We start from the raw sequence: 24,508 nt of genomic DNA, 5'->3' as shown, positions 1-24,508 counted from the left end.
GTGGCATTTAGGATCTGAATCTGCCCGTTTAGGGCGAAAATAAACCCAAATTTTAATCATCTGGAGCCTGAGTTCATAGAACCATGGGTTTACCCCGTCTCAGAAATAATACTGCTACTCGCCTTGCCTCCGCAACTACCCTAGCCCTGCCGCGTCTGCTGGTGAAATTCGGTGTGCCGTGGAAGAACTCCTCCTTAATGATCTTAAAACATCACAAAATAGAAAAGAATCAATATATTTTATTTGGCAAAAAGTTAAATATCATTTAAACACAACGATTTGGTCAGTAGGCCATGAGGTAACTATTTCAAAATAGACAGTGTACGTTCTGCATCAACATAACTTCCCAGTTTTATTTATTTTAAATCGCTACAAATTTACAATAACCAAATGCAGGTTTTCATAGTGTATAATTTATTATCAATAAAATTAACCTTCATTACAATATGCATCAAATCATTCGATTAAAATTAAAACGTAAACCATAGGTAGTTACCCTTTTCACATATACGTATAGCTCCAAAATCTGATAACTGCTCACTGGTGCAAAAACAATATTTAAGCTAGTCTGTTTATTTACTTTTTTAATATATAGATTATATATACAACCGACAAAGACAGTACTATATATATATCAACTGTGCATACTAAAATGACTTGCTTCAATATTTTGAGAACCGTGATTCCCAGACATCCCGGACAAACTTTTTTTTCCTACTTTTTTTTTCCTTTTTTTTTTTTTTTTTTTTTTGCCTTGGGATATATATAATATATATTTTACAATCAGAGGTTAACTGTCTAATTATACAGAAAAGACTTAATACACTACAGAGCTATACTCTATGCAATTTTTATAATAAACAACCTGAGTTCAAATTGAATTCTAGCTTACACCATTACATCCGGTACAGCACCCAAGCACATAAATTGAGTCACAAACATAATTACCACAATAAAACACAGTGTTCAAGTATTAAAGCAGAGATCTCTCTGCTGCGCAAAGAGCGAATAAAATTAACTATGTAGACTAAACTATACAGTCCGTAAATAGTTGTGCATTATGAAAAGGTAGTTTTTTTAATTTTCTTTTTTTTTTTTTATTCTCTTTCCATAAGTGAAGAAACAGGTAGATTTATACAAGCCAGCTAAATAGCCTTTTCGTGCTAATGCCCCCTTTTTCTTTCCTATTAGAAAATTGAAAGTCTTACTTGTACCTCTCCTGGCAAACTGGCCTCTGTGGCAATCAAGGTACAATCATTATCAGAATTTGCCATGGGGAGAAAAGTGAGGCCTGGACCCAGACGCATGGCATGGCAGGGCTCAAGGGGAGGATTTTTTTGTTTTGTTTTTAACTTTTTCTCTTTTTTCTTTTTTTTTCCTTTTTTTTTTTTACTTTAAGCATTTTCAATTTAACCCACGTGTCGCCATCATTCATCCTTCGCTCGATCTTTGTTGATTTTCTTCATTTTCATCCTCCTGTTCTGAAACCAGATTTTCACTTGTCTCTCAGTTAAATTGAGGAGTCTGGCCACCTCGTATCTGCGGTCCCTAGTAAGATACATATTGAACAGAAACTCCTTCTCCAGTTCAAGGGTCTGATGCTTGGTGTAAGGGCATCGCTTTTTCCTGGTGGACCTTGCGTGGAGCCAGTTTGCAGCTGGATTATCTACAACGAAAACAACATGAGAAGTTCAGACTCGGGGGGAGAGGGAGTGGGCTACAGAGGGAGACCCTCTTAGGTGTCCCTATTTGGAGGTTTAGGACGTGGTTCTCATTTTCCAAGGCACGGAGGACGGTGAGGCACAATGGACTCCAAAATACAGACACATGGAAAGGTCACACGCAAACACACGCTGCAAAGCCCCGCCACCCCCGCCTCCCATCGCCTTTTTTATTGTTTGTAGGATGCAATTTTATAATACTCTCTCCTCCTCTCTCTATGCTAGCTCCCTCCCTCCTTCTTGGCCTCCCCACGCACACACCCCCCTCAAACTGCCAGCCCGAGGAGTGACCAGCCAGACCAGCATGTCATCGAAATTGTTTCACTTTTTAATTTCGACCTTCTCCCGTGTCATCACTGGTAAGACCCAGGGAGCTGGCAAGTCAGTCTACAGCTGGCATAATAAAACCTCGCCGATTTAGGACCCTAATTCTCACGGCGTTAATCGCGGTAGCAATCTCGAGGCGTTCTGCCACCAGTTTCGCAGCCCTGGGAGCATCCAGCCCGGGATTTTCCACGAAGGGGGTGTGAGGCAAACACCAAGTCAACGGCGAGGTTTCTGCCCTCAGCCCCTCAATAGCCGCCCCGGCCTGCGAGCCGTCACACAAAATAAGGATCAGATTCATATTCAATGCTTTCTAGGCACCCTCTCCTCGGCGTTTGCCCACGCCTGGGAGCGCGGCGAGGCGGAAGGATGCGAGCACATCCTGCAGAGTTTGCTGGGGTGGCTAGTGCGGGAATGGGCGGATTTTGCCTTTCTTTTTTTTTACGTTGCAGTTGTAAGGTAGGATTTTGTTTTTCTTCCAGCCTGGAAATCCCGAGACATCCTAAATCCCGTCCGAGCTGCGAAGGGCAGCGCTGGCTCTTGCAGATCGCAGACCCGGGTCGAGCTGCAGCGGCGGCAGCAGCCGGTATTCGGCCGCGTAATTAGCCCCAGCGCCTCGACACCTCCCCGCGGCCGGCGCAGAGCCCTGAAGTCCATTACCCTCGCAGTCCCACTTACTTGGATCGATCTGCGGTTTCTCTCCGTTTGCCTCACTTTCTCCATTGCTTTCAGAGAATGCGCCTTCGTGGCTTTGCTTATCCCTATCAACTGGAGGAGAACCACAAGCATAATCAGAGAGAGACAAAGTGTGAGTGTCAAACGTGGTACAGTCAGCCCTCCTGGCCGCCAGCGGTTCAGGTTTAATGCCGTAATGCCTGCTGGTAGGTAACCCGGGGAAAGACAAGGAGCCCGGCACAGGCTCAAGCCACGAACGCATGTACCTGCCGTCGGGCGGTGCCACGGGCGCCTGGTGGTGCGCGTAGGGGTGGTAGACGGCGGGGACGCCGCTGGCGCCGGCGGGGTGCGCGGGGCTCCAGGGGGGGCCGAAGACGGGCGCCTTGGGCTGGAAGCTGCAGGGGGCCAGCTCGGGGTGCTCGGCCAGCGCCGCCGGCCGCGGTGGCGGCGGCCCCAGCGGGGCGGGGGCGTAGCGGGGCGCCGCCAGCTCGTCCCCCTCCGGCACCAGGAAGGAGTCCACGTAGTAATTGCTGAGGGTCCCGGGAGCCGACATGGCGGGCGCGGGCGGCGGACCCGCCGCGGTTCGGGGCTGCGGGTTTCACGTAACAACTTGGTGCTGGCGGAGAAGTAGAGTCAGTAATAAGTTGAGGGCAGCCCCGGCGCCCATTGGCTGCCCCGGTCACGTGGCGGGGGAGCAGAACAATAAAGTATAAATCAGTCCGCGGGCTATTAATGGGTCAGTGTTTTCCAGCCATAATTTTTATAGCGAGGCCATATGTTTTTATGCAAAGGGATATTGGAGTTATACGGCGGGGTTTGTTTTAATTGCGGCCAACTGAGATTAAAAGATCAGATTCCGTATTACAGCCCCCCTTCCCTCTTTCTCTCTCCTCTTTTTTTTTTTTTTTCGTTTAAGCGGACTATTTTATATCATAATTAATCATCCCATCAGTGGGTCGTGTTCCCCTCGAAAAAAAAAAAACAAAACCCCACACCCTTGTGATCGGAGACCTTCACATAAAATTATACAATAATTGAAGCAATAAAAAAAAGCAAAATAGCAGTTGCGGTATACTGTATTTAAATATATATTTATTATATTTCATAAGGAGTTATTGTTTCGGGAGCCACAGGGTTGTTATTAAGTCAGTAACTACGAGCGCGCTCATTTGCATCGCTGTGTTTCACGGCAGTAAAAATTTACGAGTGCTTGGAAAGGTTAAATTATACTATTGTGTTTAGTTTGGGAACTCACTATAAACAATACCGTTCCGTTCGACGCAGAGAGCTGGCAGCAGAAAGTCAAATTCAACGTATCCACTTTCCGAAACTCCGCCGCCGAGTCGACCCTCCCCACCCGGCCAGAGAAGAACCGGGGCAGGCGCTGGCTCGGTATTTAGGCTGGCCGGCACCAAACTGCATTTTCCCACCCCACCCCGCTGGACAGAGAGCGGCAGTGACCGAAACACCCTTCTCGTCCTCCCTGCTGCACTGCCGCGCCCGCTCGCCCATCCCTGCCCTTGGACGGGGCCGCAGCGGCCGGGGACCCCCTCGCCAGGCCGGGGAGAGGCGCCTGGGCTGGGCGGCGAGGCAGCGGCCGGAGCGGAGCCGCCGTCCTGGCCGGGAGCGAGAACGGGCAGAGCCGCGCGGCAGTATTTATCACTACGATTAATTCTTTAACTATGCAGAGAAGCAGCGGGGGAAAAGGGGAGAAAAAGCCCTGTCTCCCCGCTGCCGAAAGGAACCCTGCTTCTCAGGGCGGCTATCAAAGGGGCGCTCGCAGTCGGCCGTCCGACATTCTGGTGAATCAAATTTATGTGCAAATATAGTTATTTGTTGGTGGCACCTCCTTTGGCTGCAGGACACACGCTAGCGGCGTCGGAAACCGAGCGGAGGGTTACAGTGCGCCGCAGAAGGAGGGGAGGGTGCGCGGGGGGAGAGTGAGAGGCGGCCAGATCCAAGTCCAGTGTTAGGAATTAAAGTCGTGCCTGAGCGCTTTGCAAATACGCTTGTGACTGCCTGATTTTTCTTCGGCGAACACTCAAGCTGTTTATCCCTGTGGCAGGCGAAGGAGCGCGGTCAATGGGATGCAGGGGGCACAAAAAAAATCTCCGCGACAGGCTCAATTTACTCGAAATATCTTTTATTGAAAATAGAGCCCAGAAAATGGTAGGGACTGCCGAGTAATAATTAAAATCATGTGTAAATAGTGTTCATGCGAAAGTGTGGTTTTAATTAGTTTTACATCGCTATGTGGGCTGTTTCTCTCGCTCTCTCCCCCTCTTTCCTTCTCTCTTTCTTTTTCTTTTCATGTCTTCCCAACAGTTTAATCCGAAATCTTACAGAGATCCTATTTTAACAACCCTCTCTCCTCTATTTAGGATTACGAAGGCCCATAATGAAGCTATTATCCCCCATTAGAGTTCAAAAATTACGGAACAGTTGCAAGATCTCCACAAACAAGAAGCCGATTATTTTCTAACAATTTAAAAAATGCAAATAAAGTTCTCCTCTCCTATTTTTTGTGGCCATTGTATAGACACGTCGTAATAGAAAAAAATAATTGTATTTCTTTCCTGGAACGACGGAACTCGACGTCATTTGTATTTATTATTAAGAGTCAGCTGTGGTGAAATGTGATTGTAGAACTTCCTTTTTCCATTCAGAAAAAATAATCTTAGCTGCGGGAGTCCTGGATGTTTATATTCGAATTTGGGTTCTCAACTTGCAGTGCGTTTCATTTTTTTGGTTACTCACCAAAAATAATAGCAAATGAATAACAATAACGTTTAAAAGAACGCGCCTGCATTTTTATTTCCCTGTAAAATTCCGCATTTGTTCACTGACGGCATCCAAGCGGCAGGAGAGGGTGTACAGAAAGCAAGATATAAAATACAGCAAGTAATTACAGACATTTTTCACGCGGTCACGTTGCTTATAATAACACTGTAGCATTCGCCTCTCTTTCCGCCCTTTTAGATCTATTTGTCCCACAAGTACATTTTACATACAAGCTACGAAGGCTACTGGAGGCAACGTGGGCTTCGCACAATTTGCGTTGCTAATTTTGGTGGCTTACACCTTCGGAGGCAAAAGACCTCAAACAGGGTAGAAATAGGCGTTTACATCAAATTGCAATATGTAATCGGAATTCCCAGGAATGAAGCACCGCTGGAGCGATCGTGCCTAAATAAAAATACTCCCTGCCATCCATTCCGGCATAATCAAATTAGCAGAGCTTCCATTCCGCTACCTTTTACCCCCGGCTGCAACAGGAAGGACCCCGAGGGTTGTTAAGCGAGGGCCATATGCAAGGGCTGCTTCATCAGCCACGCACCGCGGAGGCGCGGGGCACGAATCCGCGGGCGTTGGCGATTTCTCCTGAACGGGAAGTTCAGGATCGTATTTTCCCGTGGTTTCCTGCCACTGCAAACCTCTCTCACGGAATCGCCGGTGCTGCGAACACACGGAGGTGTTTTGGCACAGCGGAGAGAAAAAATGATTCAGAATTTAGGGGAAGGAGTCCAAAATCAGATGATGTGATTCACATGGGAAATAAAGGACAGAGGCAAACCTGCATATAAACGCCGTACAGGCACGCACAGACTTATGTCCTGCAAATACACTCCCCGTATGTACAGAGACCCAGCAGATACCCTGTAAGGCGCACAGTGTGTGTAGAGACAGCCACAAGCACTTAAATTTGACTGCAGTGTGGAGCTCTGCTCCTGCCTCAGCCGAGGTCGTCTCCTTCTCTAAGAAACCGGCTAGGGTGGGTCTAGCTCCAATCCGCTAGCCGAACTCCTCTGATGTCCTGCAGCCCAGCCTGGGCTTTCGAAAAAGTTCATACTTTAAAAAAAAATATTATTTTTTAAGGCAAACATAATCAGGATCACCAAAAAGTAAACAGAAATAACCCCTCAACGAGTGAGTTTTGTGCCCTTTCCCTTGCCTGTCTTTCCTTTGCTTAGGGGTGCCCCGCTGCGTTGCCGTGCCGGCGCTGACTGCCGGACGGAGGGCCCGGCGGGAGGCGGCCCCTGCCCGCAGTCGCTCTGCGGACACAAAAGGCGGCGGCGGCGGCAGCGGGCCCGGAGAGGTCGCTGTTGCCCGTTCCGCCGCCGCGGAGAGCGGCCGCGCCCGCACCGCAATCGTGATCATAACCGAGGCCTTGTGGGAGCCAGGGCAGCCGGTGCCCCCGGGCAGCCGCTGGAGAGCGAGTCCGACGGATCCCTGTGACAGGCCCCGGCGGGCACCAGCCACCCGCCACGGGGACGAGTGCCACCAGTAGGGCCGAGCACCCCCGTGGCGAGTGGCGTCCGCCCTGCCGCGGGTCCTGCGCTCCGGAGACTTGTCTGTGATGGTGCGCGGAGCGGGGCCGGCAGACTTGATCTCTCCCCACCCCCTCCCTCGGGCAGACTTTTCGGTGTCTGTTTTTTAATAAATCCAGACAGAAAAATAAAAACAGCACACACACACCCCTCGAGCTCGACCCACACCGAGTAGAATGCCAAAACGCACCTGACCTTGAATGCAGCCTGCGAGATATATTAAAAATCCCGCAAGCAGGCAGGGACTCGCTTAGGAGCTAGCTAACCTTGAAGAACTTGTCAAGCTTCCCCCCTCGGCTGCCGTGTTTATCTGAGGAATCAAAGGAGGCTCCGTTGCAGATGGGGAACAATGGCATTGGGACTTGACGCCTACAGATCACTTCAGCGCTAAGATTTCTTCGGGCAGAAAGGACCCTCGCACCAAGCATACCTGGTGATGATATCAACTGAAGTAATTAAGGCAGTTTCGTGCTGTAGAGAGAAAGGTGGAGCCCCAACAACATGAAACTACCTAAACCACAGAGCAGTTCTCAGGCGCTAATTATTATTTTCCCCATTGCCGTGGTCCTTAACGCAAGGATCCCGCTACGAAAATAAAACCAAAAACGTGACTAAAACATCCCTCTCGCCCGCCTGCCCCGCCAGCGCCCCTTCGCGCCCACCCGGCCAGCCTCGAGTGGGTTAATGAAAACAAGAAAGAAATATAATAACAATCCCCCCTCACAGGCAGCTTCTCCCTCTCCATGCAGATGCAACTGGGAAGAAAAAGGCCGTGCACGACAACGTTATACTATGAAAAGCTAATGGCTCCCAAGAACCCCGGGTTCAGAGCCTGTCCCCCCTCATCCCGATATACACATACCCTGCGAAGAAGCATTAGCTGTCGCTCTTCTCCCAGCCCTTCTTTTGCGTCTCCCTTTTGCAAGACTCTATTAGCTAAACGTGCAGCAAGGGAGGGAGGATGCAAAAAAGCAGCTTGGGTGAAATTAGCTCTTCCACATGCAGCCAGGTAGGGAATAGCTTTGTCTGGAGGGGACCGCTGGCAGGGACGAGAGGCTGGGGTCCCCCCTCCCTATGTGCTCACCTTTACGATTTCTTCTTAGCCCTGAGATAAAGCTAGAATTTTGTCACCGTCCTGTGGACTTAAAGGTCTCTGCACACTTCTAGGTGTTCGATTTAAAAAAAAAAAAATCGTTTCCCTACCCTCAAGAAATAGTAATTTGCTTCCTCAGTCTATGCAGCTCCTCAGTCAACTGAAACCACTCGTTCAAGACAGCAACAATCCAGATATACTAGCAAGTCATAAAACTGAACAAAAGCCGACAAACCTTAGAGCACCATCGCTATATGGCCCAGACAAATTACGACCGTCTAGGTAATATTTAAATAGATTCCTAAAGTAATTGCAGGGGGTTTAGGCAACTATTCCTGTTGTAAAACTTCTCGAAGACATAAAGTAGAACCTGAGGATAAACAGTCACAAAAGAGGTAAAATTAAAAGGATTCATTCCACGTTTTTTTATTCTTCTATGAGAACATAAACATCGTCTTTTTCACGCACAGCAGCATTACAATATTAATTTATTCCGATTTAAGGTAAGAACTAGATATAGCTAGAACTAACATTTATAATAACGATAGAATGCATTTGCTTAAAACAGTATCGGCATTTTAATAATAATAGACATTTATACATATCTGTATTTATAGCTTTTCCGCTTCTTTCTTTTTTTTTGTCTCTTTTTAATTTTTTTTCATCTATATGTTTGACCCTTTAATGCATGTAACTTCACAGTATAAAGGAAGATGAACATATTCTCCCTCGCAATCTCAGACTCTGGCTCAGAAAGTCCTTCTGATGTTCAGGATATATATTTTTCAGTGAAATTAGTGGGGAAAAAGTGACTACTTTCTTCTCAAGGGACAATTTCTGTGTGCTTGTCATGCGTTACCAACGGTAACGTTATTTATAGACCAAAAAAATCGCTAATTCCACATACTTAAGCAAAACTACATTAAGTAAATATCTACAACCAGAAAGAGCGAGAGAAATTCAGAGGTAAGTGTCATAATTTAGTCCATGAGCAACACGAGCTCTTTTATACCTTTAAAGAGAAGAGATTTCATTTTCCTGGCCAATTTTAAAGCTGTAATATTGACTTTTAAGGTAAAGAAAAAAAAAAAAAAGAATCGCTCTTAACACTCGTTCCCATTAAGCCCTTTTAAAGGATGCCTGCATTTCATTATTTTAAGTCCTGCTTTTCGAAGGAAAAATGGGGGAGGGGGAAGAAAAGGAAAACAGAGGATGGGAAACTCCCAATATATAGAAATATGGCAAGGCTGAAATTCTTCATTCTGCAGCTAGGTATAGTCCAAGTTACACTGCTTATAATTGAAAGAATGCGCCTTTAATCGAGCTTGTTTACTTTTCAGAGAGAGATATGAGGGGAAAGATCCTGAAATGGTATTCCTGTGTTTCAAAGCTTAAAAGAACAAATCGGGTCCCGGGAAAGCTGAAGGAAGCGGGGAGGTTCACGCACGGCATTTTGTGCATTAGCGTGGCTTTAGTCCACCCCCCCCACCCCAAAGTAGCTCTTAAGAGGTTAAGGGCATATTGAGAATGTCTGAAAATCGTTAATCCATACAGGTGCGGATGACTACAGCCTAGGAAAATGATACTGGCTCTTTAAACCATAAAGATGTGTTTATAGGTTCATCAAGAGAAATTAAAGTTGGCTGTGAGCTCCCGAATCCTATTCTCTCTGTTCATTTTCTTCAGTTTCATTCTGCGGTTCTGAAACCAGATTTTAACTTGTCTGTCTGTGAGGTGGACTGTGCGGCTGATCTCTAGGCGACGCTCACGAGTCAGGTACATATTGAACAGAAACTCCTTTTCCAGCTCGAGAGTTTGATGCTTGGTATAGGGGCACCGTTTCTTTCTGCCACTTTTTGCCGTGAGCCAGTTTGCTGCATTTTCTCCTTTTGAATTGCCTAGTTTTGAGAAAGTAGAAAAGGGACGTTACCAGTGAGTAGGAGGCAAAGAACTGGGGGGGAGAGGATGGAAGGAGCTTGTATTTGTGTGTGTGTGCGGCGGCTTGCTCCTCCAGCTGAGGGGAGCTGGAATGTGGGGTGTCCTTGTGGGAACCGAGATCTTCAATACTGTATCCTCAAGGCCCTAGAGCCGGCCGAGAAAATCTGCCTTTGCTCAAAAAACTCCAGGCAGCCTCCGGCAGGGCAGTGTGCCCCGCTGGGTAGATCATCTCCGACCTCCCCAAACAGGCTTTTACCCATTCCCCATTCGTCCGCTTCGAGCTCACTGTTACTAGGGGTGGCTTGGTGAAAGGTCTGGGGTCTTATTTAGCCCCACCAAGCACCTGGTCCCAAAAAAAATACAAAGCCAGCGGGTCTGAACTTTGTAAATGTGCTCTTGAGGTGAAAAACAAGGTGAGCTAGGGAGCCAGAGCCTCCCCGCCTCCAGCCCTTGCCTTCCCGGGGAGCTTCACCCCGGCCCTCTCTCTTCCAACAACTTCGGGGCACAAAAATATATATATATATATTAAAAATCCCTTGTTGTTGGGTGTTTGTCCCGACTGGGAAGAGAGGTAACACCGATTCCTCGATGACTCAGAGTGGTTCGTGATTGGGGATTGGCTCTCTAGTAGTTTTCCGCTTTCTTGTTTTGATCTTATTATTTTCCAACAAGGCGCCTGAAGGAATAACAGGGCTTCTGAAATGCAGCCGGAGAGAAGCGCCTGAAAAGTCTGCCGCCCAGGGAAAGGGAGTTATTTTTTTGCTATGGGGACTCGAAAGGGAAATAAATAAGCAAATGAATAAATAACAACCCTGTTATCTAGTGTAGACGCTGAAGGATATCCGCGGTGCATTCATCAGTCTAATTTGATAGCAGTTCATAGATGGCACATTTCAGCGCGGCTGTTATTCCGAAAAGCATTCTGGATCGTAAAATATAACTTACCGCGTTAATAGGTTTATTTATTGGCAGTGCCTATTGCTTGTTTTGGATGCTTTACAAACATCTCTGTTATCTGGTAGGCACCTTCACATCACAGGGGAAAGATTGATCTTGTTTTTCTATATGTTTAAGCAGCATGCAGGCTAAAGTTGCCCAGAGCGGAGACTCTGAGGGTTTTAAACTATAGGAAGGACATTAATTTTTACTGCAACCCCATGCCCGAATATTACAAAGTTCAGAAGGTCAGTTTGAGCAGCGCTTCTTGGCAGCCCCGCGGGGCAGCTGGGATCCTCCTTTCGCATCGCGATGCCACTATGACCCTCGACTGCTTTTTTTTTTTATCATCACCACCACCGCCACCATCATCATTCGCTTACCTACGGGCTCTTTCTCGGGAGATGCTTTGCTGTTCTCTGACGGAGCTGGAGAGAGCTCTTCTGCGGTGGAAGATGAAGTCTGAGTCTCGTCCTCCCTCTGGGAGATGCACGCCAAGGGGCTGGGGGAGCGTTCCTCGTCCTCCTTCCTCCCCGCGTCCGGGACGGGAGGCAAAGATGGAGGCGTCTGGAAGCGGCCGGGGGGCTGCGGAGGGAAGGAGGCAGCCCCGGCCCCGGCCGGCCCCGCGCCGTAGTTCTTGGAGGTGCCGTAAGCCTGGGAGAGGCGGAAGTAGCCCGGGACGGGGACCCCGCCGCCGCCGCTGGCCGGGCTGACCTCGGCGTTCAACCGGGGGAAGGGAGCGAGGTCGGTGGCAGCCGAGCTCTTGGGGCATTTCTCTGAGTCATAGAGGCAGTAGGAGCTCTCCTCCTTAATGCTTGGAGCGAAGGAGCACGAGGTGGCCTGCTGGCTCTCCGGCTCTTCCATGCGACAGGACCGGGGGGTGTCTAGCCACACTTCCATCCCTGACACGTAGGGGTGCGAGCTGGGGACCATGCTTTGAGAAGTACCTTCATTGCGTTTGCTCAAAACGGGGAAAAGTCCGCAGCTTTGCAGCCCGTAGGATAGATCGGACGCTTGTGGCAGGTAGATACCACTGTTGGGATAATAGCCGCCTCCGCCTCCGCCTCCTGCTCCCGCCGCTTCCCCTCTGCCCGAACTGATCAAGGAGTCTACCAAAAAAGAGTTTGCAGCCGGACTCTCGGAGCATGACATTGTTGTGGAATAATTTGGCGAAGGGAGCAGATAGCCCTTTCTGGCTGACATTTCTTGTGCAAAACATGCTGAATATGATTAGAGATACCCCCACACCACGGCAGACGCTTGCAGCCAATGGAAGCCCGGGCCTCCCCAGCAACCCCTCCCCGTCTGGTTTCGTATGCACCGAGCTGCTCTCAGGTCGACCTCTGAATTTGGGAGATAGATGTATATTAATGTGTAATATAGATTTCCATACACACGAGCGCGCACGCTTCGCCCACATGGGCGAGTGCCTGCGCCTGGGAGGGAGCCGCGCTCCCGGGAAGGGGAAGGAGCGGGCTTAGCTGGCACTGGCTCCAAGTTTTGCTCCCCTCTTATCACATGCACCGCTATAAAATAGCCCGGCGGTCGTGAAGTTTATTATACCTAGGCTGAAGCAGTGTCCAGATGAAGCTTTTACTGTCACTCCTCTCTCCATGCGGTTGAGCTTTCCGGTAGCAATGCCCGCTCACCTCCCTGCACAGCCTATGTGTCTCATGAAATTAATAAAGCCACGGCTCGCCCGGTGTTTTATGCTCAGGCTCTGCTCATTCTATTTGATTGTCGCGTTTTTTAAGAAATAAAAGACATGTTATTGTTTATCACGGATCACTGGAAACCGTAAAGGGGCCTGGTGCCTCTCGCGTTAAACTACCGAGGAAAGGGGCTGCTTCCAACCTAACATCACCGTCACGACGCCAAGCTGGGCTTAAATTTCCTGGAGATAAAATGCTCGCTGCTGCGCTGAAGAATCTCTTAGGGAGCAATGCCACTCTAGGAGGATTGACTGGGCGGTCGCAGCTCCTAATGCTTTAGTTAACGCTAGATTCTTCCCGAGGTCTGATTACCATTTAAAATTTAAGCCAGACATATGCCACAGAAAGAATCCAGGCGCGAGCAGTTCAAATGGATCATCGCAGGATGCTGCGCATCCTGTTTATTGATGTGTTTATATTTGGGCGATCATTTTTATATCTCCCCCCGCTCCCGCTCCATTTGGGTCATTCACTTTTTGACTCTTCAAAAGCACCGTCTCTTTTACAAGCAATGTACTAAATAATGAAAAGAATAGTAAGTAGATTAATCCTGAGATACTAGACAGCCCTGTTCAGTCAATATGTAATTGTGGCCGAGATAGCAGACAGATAGCAGACAGACAGGGACGCAAAGAGACAGATAGATTTTCTAATGAATCGCTTAATGGTGGCTTGCTTTCACTTCCAACATCTCTCCTTAAGCCATTTTGAAGTCGCCTCACTGCCCGGTCGGCGGAACTAAGGGCTCTTTAGTACAAGGAGAGTCTGCGGCTGCCCGGTACTTGCTGCCCACCCCTGAGGAGGAGGGCTCGCTCCTCTCTCCCGCATGTTGCCCGGGGAAGCAGCGGCCCACCGGGCTCCGCTTCCAGCAGGGCGGGCGGGGGAGAGTGGCTGCTGGCCGGGCGTCAGCGCCGTCCCCCGCCGGAGCCCCTGCCTGGCACCCTGCTGCCGTGCCTGGCAGGGCGCCTGTGGTGGGGCCGCTACCTGCCGGGCGGGGTGACGGCGGGGCGAGTGCGGCGTCCCGCATCCCCTGGCGCTTACCCTTGGCTTTCAAACCTCCCCGGGAAGAGCCGCGGGGCAGGGGCGGCCCTTTCTCTCCCGCCCCACGGATCTGTCAAGCTCCACGTGGTCTCGTCCCACAGTGCTTGCCTGCCACGAGGAAATGCTTTTTCCACAGCGTGACATTCCCTCGGAGAAGTCCCTCCTTGCGGCGGGAGGCGAGTGTCCCTTCTCGCAGGGGAGCTGAGCCGAGCCGGCGGGGCCTTCCCCAGCCTCCTTCCGCGCCCACGGGAAGCGTCAGGGCAGGCAGAGGCTGCTACAACCCTTGAAAGCTTTATGGAAAGGAGCCTGATTTTTCCAGTGACATGGGGCGAGCATCACAATGCGGTTTCCTTCTGCTCGGCCCATGGGATGCCGTGACAGGGATAGGTCCCACAGCCTATAGGAACCCTTAGACTTCCCCCCCCTCTACATTTCCTCCTGTTATATTGTTTGTATTTCACCAACCCGACTAACCTCGCGATGTGTTAATGTGCGATGGACAAACCCTTATCAGATTCCTATGAGGGCCATATCACTGCTTACAAAATTAATACCATATAAGGCACCGGTTTATTGGCTGGTGTACAGGAAGGCTATTATCAATAGGCTTAGCGTTATAAATACAGATCTAAATAAAATGAAACGTGAGCCCCAACGTCGCCTTCCAAATACATTTCTCTACCCAAGTCAGGTATAAAAATTACTCCGGGGAAGTCCACTCTTGCGGTATGTTTATTTTGCATTTGCCAAATTAAATAGAAATGGATTGCAAACCTAAAAAACATACGGAACCGAAGACCAACACTTGAAATCCTTCCAAAGATGTTTTTTTCAATAAGCAGCACCCTTTAAAAAATTGGATTAAATGGGGGGAAGGGCCTATAAAAGTGCGTTGCAGTCCTCGTCAGATGGCATAAAACGACTCGAAATGCATCGGAAGAAACACGGGTTGGCTACTTCTCCCTCTCTGCGAGCTAGTGCAGGGAAATCAGACAAAAGGGACGGAGGCCAGGGACAATTTAGAAGGTTTTAAGTTCTCTTTATCTTCCCCTCCCAGGTTTTGTGGCAGAGGGCTGGGGTTTCTACCCTCCCGTGTCTGGTCCACCCGGCAAGGCCGGGTGTTGCTGTTTTCATGGCAGCGAACAGAGCCAGTTTGATGGTCAAGGCACCGTCTCCGTCTAGATCATGAACTCAGCTCGGCGTTGCATTATCTGCGCTTTCTTTAATCGCTTACAAGGCCAAGGCAAATAGTAACTAGCATCATCAAACCCAGTGAAGTAAAACTAATAATGTTCACTTGATTCGTAACTATAAAAGATAATGGTCAATTCTGACTAAACTGAGCTGATTTGGCATGCTCTGGGTTGCAGCTACTGCATTTCCAGCGCTTAACAATGTGTCCCTTGGAGCTTAACCCATATTTAAAAGAAATTTTAAAGAATATTGTGGACGCCAGGGGACGAGAAATACTTTCTTTTTAATTCTGCTTCTGTAAGTAAAGCTATCTGAGGGTCTATAAACCCGAGCACATAAAATTCTGATAAATATAAAAACCGGTGAGAAGGTGCTTTCGCGGAGAATCTATATTCACGGCGCACATAGACAACACTATCAAAATAAAACTTTATTGATCTAGGAAAAATATAATAGATGCATTAATAGCGTCGTTAAGGCGTTTTATTGGTTGGACTAAAATTAAAAACAAAAAGGGAATAAATAAAAACCGACAGCTCAGCCTGAGCAAACTCTGACTGGAAATCTCAAAATGTATCGAGTTAAACCGTGATTTATCTTTCTATTATTGGCCCGTATAACCCAAAAGATCAGCACTGTTAATCCACAGACGCATTTTGCGAGCTAATTAAAATATGCTTTTATTCGTAGACATGGGCAAACTGCAATTAGTTGAAAACGTAAATGGCCTTGCCGTCTGTTGCAGGAGTGCCTGCGCCGTCTATCTGAGAATATAGCCGTGGATTACATTTTCTACAGCTCCAAAAATTAATGTAATCAAGGTATAGTTATTTAATATTTGAACTGTCAGTTTTCAGGGAATTGCGTGTGTGCCAGATTCCTTTTTTTTTTTCCCTTCTTCTTCTCTCTTTTTTTTTTTAATCCTTCCCTTTTTCCTGGATTTGCTCCAAAGAAGGCGGATTTCAAACAGAAGGTTTAAGAACAGCGTCTGTGCCAAGTTAGGTGACAAATGACGGCCCCACTAATTTTATCTTTACTAGAAATTCTTTCACACTGTTGGCGGAGTAGGGGGGGAGCTTGGCTTGTTTTGGCGGATTATCCTGTTAAAATCTAGGCTGAGATTTAATTTTATTCCAGGCATCCGGAGGCTTGTTCTCTTAACGATGTTTTATAGTATATGTGTATCGTTTTACTCATTTGGATTAGGAACATATTTTGCAAGTTATTCTGACGAGCTCCGAATTCTAGTGTGCGGCAGGACAAACCAATTCATTAGGGCTTTATCTCCTCGCCATTCCTCCAGCACTGGCGAGAACAACGGGGCTTTCTATTGTTCAGAGAGCCTCAAACACCGTGCAGAAGCAACAACGATATCGGGTTATATATGTGTCGAGAAAATTACATACCCAAGTCCGTCTTTTAAGTGTACCCCTTATATTGCGAGAGATGTGCCCCACAGCCTTATGAAGCATTTGAAACTGTATCCCTTCTCTCTCTCTCTCTTTTTTCTTTTTTTTTTTTTTTTTTTTTTGGTAGCTGTCTTTCCTTTAAATAAGGTCTGGATGCATATACAAATATCTTTTTTAGTTGCGGTCTAGCTTGGCTCTCAGACACACACGTTGGCCTAAAGTTTCGATTTCAGAGCATTTAATGAAAAGATTGTGACAGACAAGGAGAAAAAAAAAAAAAGTAAACAAAACACAAACCCAAAAAGCTTATGAAAAGCCTCCCAGGGGTTTGGATGTGGTATGTGAGCTGAAGTTGAGCACACGATTAATTAAACACAGTGTAGACACTGAGTTGGATTCGCCTCTTCCCTCCAAAACAGGCAAACCCAAGTCATGTGAAATAATAAACAGTTATTGTAAGAAATAAGCTTGTTTTTTTTAAATATTATCCTATGACCGCGACCGTCAGTAAACAATTCGTAACCAGAGGGCGCTTTAGCTGCTGCTGGGGTCCCTTTGATTTATTCAGCCAAGTATTGAATGGGGCAGGGAAACAACAAGGGGAAAAATAAATATTTGATCAAATATGCTGAGTTTAACTTGACTGGTGTAAAATGAAATGTTGCAGAGGGACCCTCAAGTCGCCCCGCTCCTTCCCGAGACGTGGCTTCTCACGTCCTGGCATTGCCGAGGGGAGGTCAAAAGAGATCAACGTCCCCGAGCTTTTAATGGAGCATCTCTTATGAAATCGATAGGTTCCGATAATCATCTAAAAACTGCTCTCTGACGGCTGAGCATGTGTTTTTAACTACACTTGCTCCAATTCCCTGGAAGCATATTTTTAAAGGGCACTTTCTTAAAAAATGCTGCAGGCAAGTTGCATTATTTTACATACAAGAGCAAGGACTTTATTTTTTTTTTTCTGGACAGATATGTAAAAATTGTATATGCTCTCCTATGAAACACGTGGATTAAAATATGAAACCAAAGCAGTATCTCCTCCATATAATACCACCTTCCCTCCCGCCCTTCTCAAATGGAGACATAACAAAAACATGTGAAACTTTTATGGGAGAGAAAAGTAACCTGGAGCTAGGGATACTCGTAGCGAGGATAGAGTTTCAAAGCTACAACTCAGAGCAGACTTGAGTACATGAGAATATGTGACTGTTGTTTGTTTACAGCACATATGCTAGTTTCGATAGATTAGATAGACAGATAGAGAGAGAGAGGGATCAAGAAAGTAAAATCTGGCCTTGCATGAACATTGGCTTAATATGCAATCACGAGTATTTTTTAGCACAAGTGTGTCAAAACCTGTTTACCACAATCTGTATCCAGCTGCGAGGAAGCAGACTACCCTTCAAAAGTTACCAAACGACCCTAACTAAACTACAGTTCAAGTCCAATAAGATCGTCAGAATTGTCTGTCATTTGCAGTCTGTGTTGCCATAGATCTATTTGATTGAAGACACCTACTGTTCCATACATAAATGTCAAGTTTCATAATATTTCCAGTGCTACAGTATTTTTATAACTGGAAGAAAGCTACAAGTTACTCTGAAAAAATATTTCCAGATAACGTGGATTTTCCACGCGGCTGGCCAAAGCTTTACGAAGAGAAAATAAAAGGTCAACTGCAACTTAGAAAGTCCTTGCTATATTATTTCACATCGTAATCACCAACTTTTTGCATTGCTTCCCTTCCCTACGGTTCTGTTCCGCAGTGCTCAGGGGTCGAGGCAGGGGCCACCCCAGCTCACGAGGTACCACTCCGATCCCCGCACACTCCTCGCCCTTCTGCACGCAGGGTAGACGTATAAAACACTTACCTTTATGCATTTCCTAATTTTTACGAAACTTTAACTCCATCGAGAAGCCCCAGCGGCTCCCCCCTCGCCATCCCGGGAGGTTTTTCGTAACGCGGAGCCCGGTAAGTGCAATAATTAGCAGTGCGGCTCCAGGGATGCAAAATGAACAAAGGCCAAGATTTTTTTTTTTTGTTCCCAGGGCTGCTCCCCTCGCCCCGGGCGGCTTTGACATTGATCTGAAGATCGCCATCTTGTGGCAAAGAAGCCTTTAAACCGCCGCTGCCGTCCGTCTGTCTGCTCGCCCGCCGTCCCGCTGCGGGGCCCCGCGGAAGGACGGTGGGCGAGCGAACGGACGGACAGACGGCGGTGGAGGGCAGTAGCCGCTCACCTCCCGGTGCAGAAATCTCCGCTGCCTTTATAGGGTTGCATTTCGTACAGACGAGCGGACAAGTCACGGACACTTTTTATGGCCACATTGTCTCAGCGACACAGAGGATGCGATTTTATTGGGCTAGGAAATCAAACCCCCACCAGAGAAACTCCATGGTTTAACTGTCTCTGGGATTGGCTATGAATGCCAGTTAATTTTTAACCAGGAAAGGAAGCTTGCTGGCTTAATTTTCATTGCCATTCAGCTCTCCATCCGTGCCTCTGTCCCACTTCCACCGCCTGTCCATCTGTCCATCTCGTTTTAACAGGCACTCCCTCTCGCATGCTAGACAAACAAACAAACAAACAAACAAAGTCTCTTTCCCCCGCACACACTTTAAAACATTTATTTTGGGTAATTGCAATCTGACTGGGTGGCGCTTGTCAACAAAGGCCCAAAGTCAGTAAGTCCTTCACCTCAAGGTTATGGGTGATGTCCAAGCAATACAGAAGTTCAAAGCCAGTAAACAATGCGAAAACAGAATGTACTTTCTTTCCCTGATAAGGATTAGTATCCACATGAAAGATTCAAACATTCCTCCCCAAACACATTCCTATCTCAGCCGTTGTTCGGGGTTTGGGGTTTTCTCTTCCCCCAACTCCTAACTTTCTCCCTCCAGTCCTCCTCCCCCTTGCCCCCGATCACCTCAGTCCATGCACACCCCCCCCCCGCCGCCTTGGAGATCAAGGACAATTTCAAACAGTCCATTTCCACCACGCTACCATGAGGATTTTTTAAAAAACTTTTCCTTCTTTTTTTTTTTTTTTTTTTTTTTTTTCAAATACAACAATTTTCTTTGGGCTCTCACCCTTCTGGCCACATCCGTCGGCTGGCTTGGACCTTTCCTTTGGTGCCGGGCTTGTAAAATCTGCCCCAAATGCTACTGACACCACCAACATTTCCTGAGCAGTTCTCCTGGACACATGTGGCAAGGAGCAAATAGCAATGTCACATCAAACCCTCCAGCACAGGACCTGACCCTGCCTGCGTTGGCAGGAGAAGAAAAAGGCCTAACACGTAGTGAGCTATGAACACACTCCATTTTCCTGTGACCCACTGAAACGATGCTTAAACAACCCTAGGTTCACTTGTTAACTCCAGAGTAGAAGATTTAACGGCGAAGTTCACAAAAGAAGTGTAATTCACCCCAAATGACTGAACAAGGTCATGAGGAATTTCGGATCCCAGAGATACATTGGATAAAAGAACATGCAGTAACGTAACACCAGAGTAAAAATATAAAGTTTCCATTTTTTTATTTTCCTTGTGCGCTGTTCCACTGTATACATGCAACCAAATACTTTCGCATATTAAAACAAAACTGTATATACATATAGATGATACTTATTGAAAACAGTGATGCCATATAAAGATATTGCATTTTGTGAACGTGTCAAAGAAATTACATCCACTTGTTAAATTTATTAATCAAAAACCATTCTTATCACCACTTCGTTGCACACCTAAAGAAATCCCACACTCTTTAGCTCCAAAGGAAAAAAGAAGGGGGAGAAGGGGGAGGCAGAAAAAGAAAGGATAAAAGGCATTCGAACAAAATAGGTCATGGGCGCTTTTTAGAAAATTATTTACAGGTTTCGTAAAACACCGTTCTTTTATGAAATATACATTCAGATATTCTCAACAGCAAATCACCTTCACGATAGAACGCCGTGTACTTTGTAAACTGATATAGATTTTTAAATATTTTCCTTTTTTTTCTCTTTTCTTTTTTAAATTGTATTTTTTTCACGCTTTGGTTCCTGCAGGGAAATATATATATTTATAGATATTTAAAATAACTCCGAACAACTCTCCATTCTTTGCATATGTCGCCTGGGCGACAAAGTAGAGCTTGTGACGTTTAAAGTAGACAACAACAAAATGACCATATTTACATTGTTTGACTTCTGTTTAAACTCCTCACTGGTCACCTTTAAACGAACATGCGATCGAGTTATTTTAATGATCCAATGTTAGTGCATTGCACAACTCCAAGTTTCAATTAAGTGTTGTGTGGTATTTGCTAAACTGTCGTTCTCCACAGGTATTTCCTGAAGAAAGTTTGTGAGCCAGAAGCCAGAAGGTTAGTTTCCTTTATGGAGTTGTTTCTTTTAAAACGCTGAAATTCACACTCTTTTGCCGGTCTATTTTTAGTATTTAAATATGATTTGTCTCTGAAAATATGGCAACGCATACTCGGTTGTCATAAATAAAATGAGAGCTAATTAAAATTTACTATTTTTTTTTTCAGTGATTGTTTCTTTACGATATATGGCGAATTTATACCTGATATTTTAAAGTAAAGAAGTCTTTCATTTACTTCTCTTTCTTCCCTATACCCCCTCCCTACCCACACCCCCGAAGGAAACGCTAGTATACCTATCCATAGGTATCCATATTACAACTGCTCGCGGTTGGCTTCGTGAAGATGTAGCCATGTCATCCCCCCTCCCTTTAATTCTGTGTGTTGTCCCCCATCAAATTCTCTTTTCAAACCCATGGGCAATGGAACACTGCCTCTACCCAAGACGTTTTCAGCTAAAGAAGGACAAAAGGTTCTCTCTCAGAGTTTTATATTCTGCAGTGGTCCTGGTTGGGTGAGCTGGACCTGGCCATCTCCAGCCAGCTGTTCCGCAGCAGCACAGGGGCGAGGGTGGGCCGAGGGTGGGCGAGGCCAGGGACGGAGCGGTGCCATGCCCGCCTGTGCCTGCCGAAAGCGGGAGCAGGGTGAGCCGCAGTGCCTGGCAAGGTAAGAGGTATGGATTTTGCACTCAGAGGTGACGTGCACTCTTAGAAATGGATGCCATGTGTGTCAAAATCAAATCGATTCCAGTTTGGTATGTAAATATATATATATATATAAAACCATCATTGAAGGTCCAGGGTAGATTTACATGTATGTAAACCCTTGGATTCTTCTAGTCCCGTCAGATACACACCTCCTTCCTCCATGTAACCCCGTGGCTTGACCTTGTCAAGGGCGAAATCTGAATTTAATCTCGTCTTGAAAAACGCTATGAGTTTTAAAGTAGTGGATTAGCTGAGTAATACTGTAATCGGTCCCTGTTAATTTTTTTTTCTTTCATTCTTCTGTTCTGAAACCATATTTTCACTTGGCGGTCGGTCAGATTGAGCATTCGGGAGAGCTGGAGGCGTTTTTCTTTGTTTATGTAGACACTAAAGAAGAATTCCCTTTCTAACTCTCTAATCTGATATTTGGTGTATGGGCATCTCTTTTTACGAGTACGTTGTCCACCTGTGGAGTGAAAAAAGGCATAAGCGTTTGAGACCCAGCGGTGGCCGGCAGCGGGGGCTGAGGAAGGGTGGGGGGGACACTCGGGCAAAACACATTAATATGGAAAAGACACGTTTTACTCGCTCCAGGGCCGGCGTTGGCAGGTCGGAGGCTGAGCCCCAGCCCTCCGCCTTACCGGGTGCGGGCAGCCTGGGACCGGGACCCGGCGCGGCCCCGGGCAGCGGGCAGGGCGAAACCCCCGCCGAGATGCCGGGATCCGGCCTCGCTGCCTCGGCGGGGAGGGCGTCGGGAGGAAGGGGTGGTAGTGGGGGGTTCCTGCGGATTTCACAAGCTGGAAGAAAGCCTTTGTAGGCTGCTCCGCCAGGCTCCACGCACAGAGAGCTGCCCTGGGAGCAGCCATCACCTGGCTGCCTGCAGCAAGCAGCGTGGCATCGGGCAGGGGAACCCAGCGCCCAGCCCTCCCCGAGCCCGCATCCGCTCGGATCTCGCCCTCGTTCCCTGGACTAACCCCGGCTCTTCGTCTCCAAGAGAGGAAAAGCCAGTGAGCCCAGGGCTAAGGCGCCTCATTCTCATTCCACCCCCCCGCCGGCTAGTTTCAAGCACGCTCTCCACCGCATCGAAGTATTCTCCTCTCGATTAGCCATTACAGTTTTAAAGTTCATTAAGCAGAATACAAAAGGTTTCAAGGTTCAGGAGCTCTTTACACTAAATGTAGCTGCTATCCCTTTAAAACTTCCTTTTCTGATACAGTTCATTGTCGAGGTATTTTTTCCCCGAGACGTATACTAGCTTTGCCTTTTAAAAAGACCACATAAAAAAATCAGACTTTGACAGATTGAATAACAATTGTAAGTACCAAACTGTTGGACAGAAGGCAACACGTAATTGCCACAGTGCCTTAGTAAAATAGCTTCCTTTAGACAAAAAGGCCAGCTTTAGGTTAATTTGTTTCTTTCAATATATTGCTACAGTTCAGGCGGCTACTTTATCTGTTAAGCGCTATTCTAGTGCAATCGTTAAAACGGCGAAGGCTTTGAATTCAGCTCCTAACTAGACCTCTGGTGGAACACATGGCTTTTATAAAATCACTGGATTACATCGATATCAAAGGAGCCTGAATCTCCTTTTTTTTTTGCCGAATTTACAGGCACTGAACGTACATTATTATATTTTCGAGAGTTGACCACAGAGCTCTTTTTATTATTATGTAAAAAAAAAAAAAAAAAAAAAAAAAAAAGGAAGGAGAAAGAAATATTTTTTAAGGCATCCATTGCCCGGTGGGTATTTCACGGCCAATTTCAGCACTAAACACGTGATCTCGCCTTTTATAACAAAGTTTTGTTGGGGGAAATCTAAAGGCCCTTCATAAACCTTATATGCTTATAAAACAGCATATAAAAATTTAACAGCGGCGGTGCGCTAGATTTCAAGCTGCCTTTCCTAAAAGCGCTCGGGCGCTGCCTTTATACGTACTGGAGCTGCCGGATTTCTCCTCATTGTTGCCGGAAGATGACTCGGGGCTGCTGCTGCTCTCCGGCCGCCTCCGCCTCTCCTTCTCCGCCGCCGCTGCCGCCGCCCTGCCGCAGCCGCCCTCCGAACTTGAAGTTGCCGCCGCCGCCGCCCCGGCGGGCGCCTTCTCGCCATTCTTGTCTACCGGGTAGTCCGCCGAGGCCAGGTTTTCCGCCGTGCCATAAGCCGTCTCGAAAAACTGGTCGAAAGCCTGGGGTAGGACCCCGTTCCTGCCCACCGTGCTATAGAAATTGGAGGAGACGTTGGTGCTGGGGTGGTAGACATTCGCTGTGTTTTTGCCGAACATCTCGCCCATGCTAGCAGTGTTGGTGGCAGGCAAGCAGTCTCTGTGCATGATCTCCTCTGCGGAGTAGCAGTGGGGCAGATTGTTCCTGGGGTGCCATTTAGTGGAGGGATCAATGGCATATTCCCTGAAGGTAACTTCTCTCACAGGTTGGACCTGGGGTAGGTTGGAGGAGTAGGAGTATGTCATAGGGCGAGAAGACGGGGTCTGGGGCAAAAAAGAAGGGAGGCTGGAAAAATCAGGACCCGAGACGTAGTAAGTACAACTTGGCAAATACATGTTAGAGGAACAAGGAACACGCTCATCAAAATCCATCATTAGGGCTACCTCGGCTTCTCCGCATTAGCTGAGCTTAACATGATTCTCTAACGCAGCTGCCTCTTTGAAGCAGATCCGTGAAGTAAGAGATGGGGAGACGTAAGCTGACGTGGAAAGCTCTCCCCGGCGGCGGCAGGGAGGTGCGGTCACGTGGCCCGACGTTGACATTGACGAGCGGCGGGTCCGGGCCCCGCTCCCTTTGTGGCCATCGCGGGGGGAAGCAACAGCTCCTCGCCAGCAGCGCCTAAGGGCGAGCCAGCTCAGGTTGGCCGGGGGGGGAGTCTTAGAGGACATAAAGCCGCCTTGCCACTGCCCCAGACTTAGCCGCGCCGCCCATGGCACCCACCGGCTCTGGAGTAGAGAGGCTTAGCAATCTCCCCAGGGTTAGGTGAGACCTTTCTGTTTGTTTGTGTACTTGCTGGGGCGTTCGGCGGCTCGCTGGCAGGCTCCGAGAAGGAGGGCACAGGAGA

General features: G+C 47.4%; 3 protein-coding genes across 3 annotated transcripts; all 3 read right to left on the bottom strand.

Moving 5' to 3' along the window:
- Positions 1-685: 685 nt before the first annotated feature.
- On the bottom strand, positions 686-3,845 carry HOXA9 (homeobox A9). Its single transcript, XM_080364308.1, has 2 exons — positions 2,724-3,845; positions 686-1,666 (listed from the first exon to the last, which is right to left on the bottom strand). Exons 1-2 carry the CDS (start codon positions 3,271-3,273, stop codon positions 1,428-1,430), a joined length of 789 nt encoding a protein of 262 aa, XP_080220434.1. The 5' UTR covers positions 3,274-3,845; the 3' UTR covers positions 686-1,427.
- A 5,919-nt stretch (positions 3,846-9,764) lies between these two features.
- Positions 9,765-12,218, bottom strand: HOXA10 (homeobox A10; the record flags this gene model as incomplete). Its single annotated transcript, XM_080339759.1, has 2 exons — positions 9,765-10,039; positions 11,399-12,218. The coding sequence occupies 2 exons, from the start codon at positions 12,216-12,218 to the stop codon at positions 9,765-9,767; spliced, it is 1,095 nt and encodes a 364-aa protein (XP_080195885.1).
- A 9,456-nt stretch (positions 12,219-21,674) lies between these two features.
- Positions 21,675-24,063, bottom strand: HOXA11 (homeobox A11; the record flags this gene model as incomplete). Its single annotated transcript, XM_080340119.1, has 2 exons — positions 23,381-24,063; positions 21,675-21,907 (listed from the first exon to the last, which is right to left on the bottom strand). Exons 1-2 carry the CDS (start codon positions 24,036-24,038, stop codon positions 21,675-21,677), a joined length of 891 nt encoding a protein of 296 aa, XP_080196245.1. The 5' UTR covers positions 24,039-24,063.
- Positions 24,064-24,508: the final 445 nt, after the last annotated feature.

The sequence above is a fragment of the Nesoenas mayeri genome (genome assembly GCF_963082525.1).
Source record: "Nesoenas mayeri genome assembly, chromosome: 2".
In the NCBI taxonomy this organism is placed as follows: domain Eukaryota; kingdom Metazoa; phylum Chordata; class Aves; order Columbiformes; family Columbidae; genus Nesoenas; species Nesoenas mayeri.
Note: the sequence above shows the minus strand (reverse complement) of the source record. Positions and strands in the feature narration are given on the sequence as shown.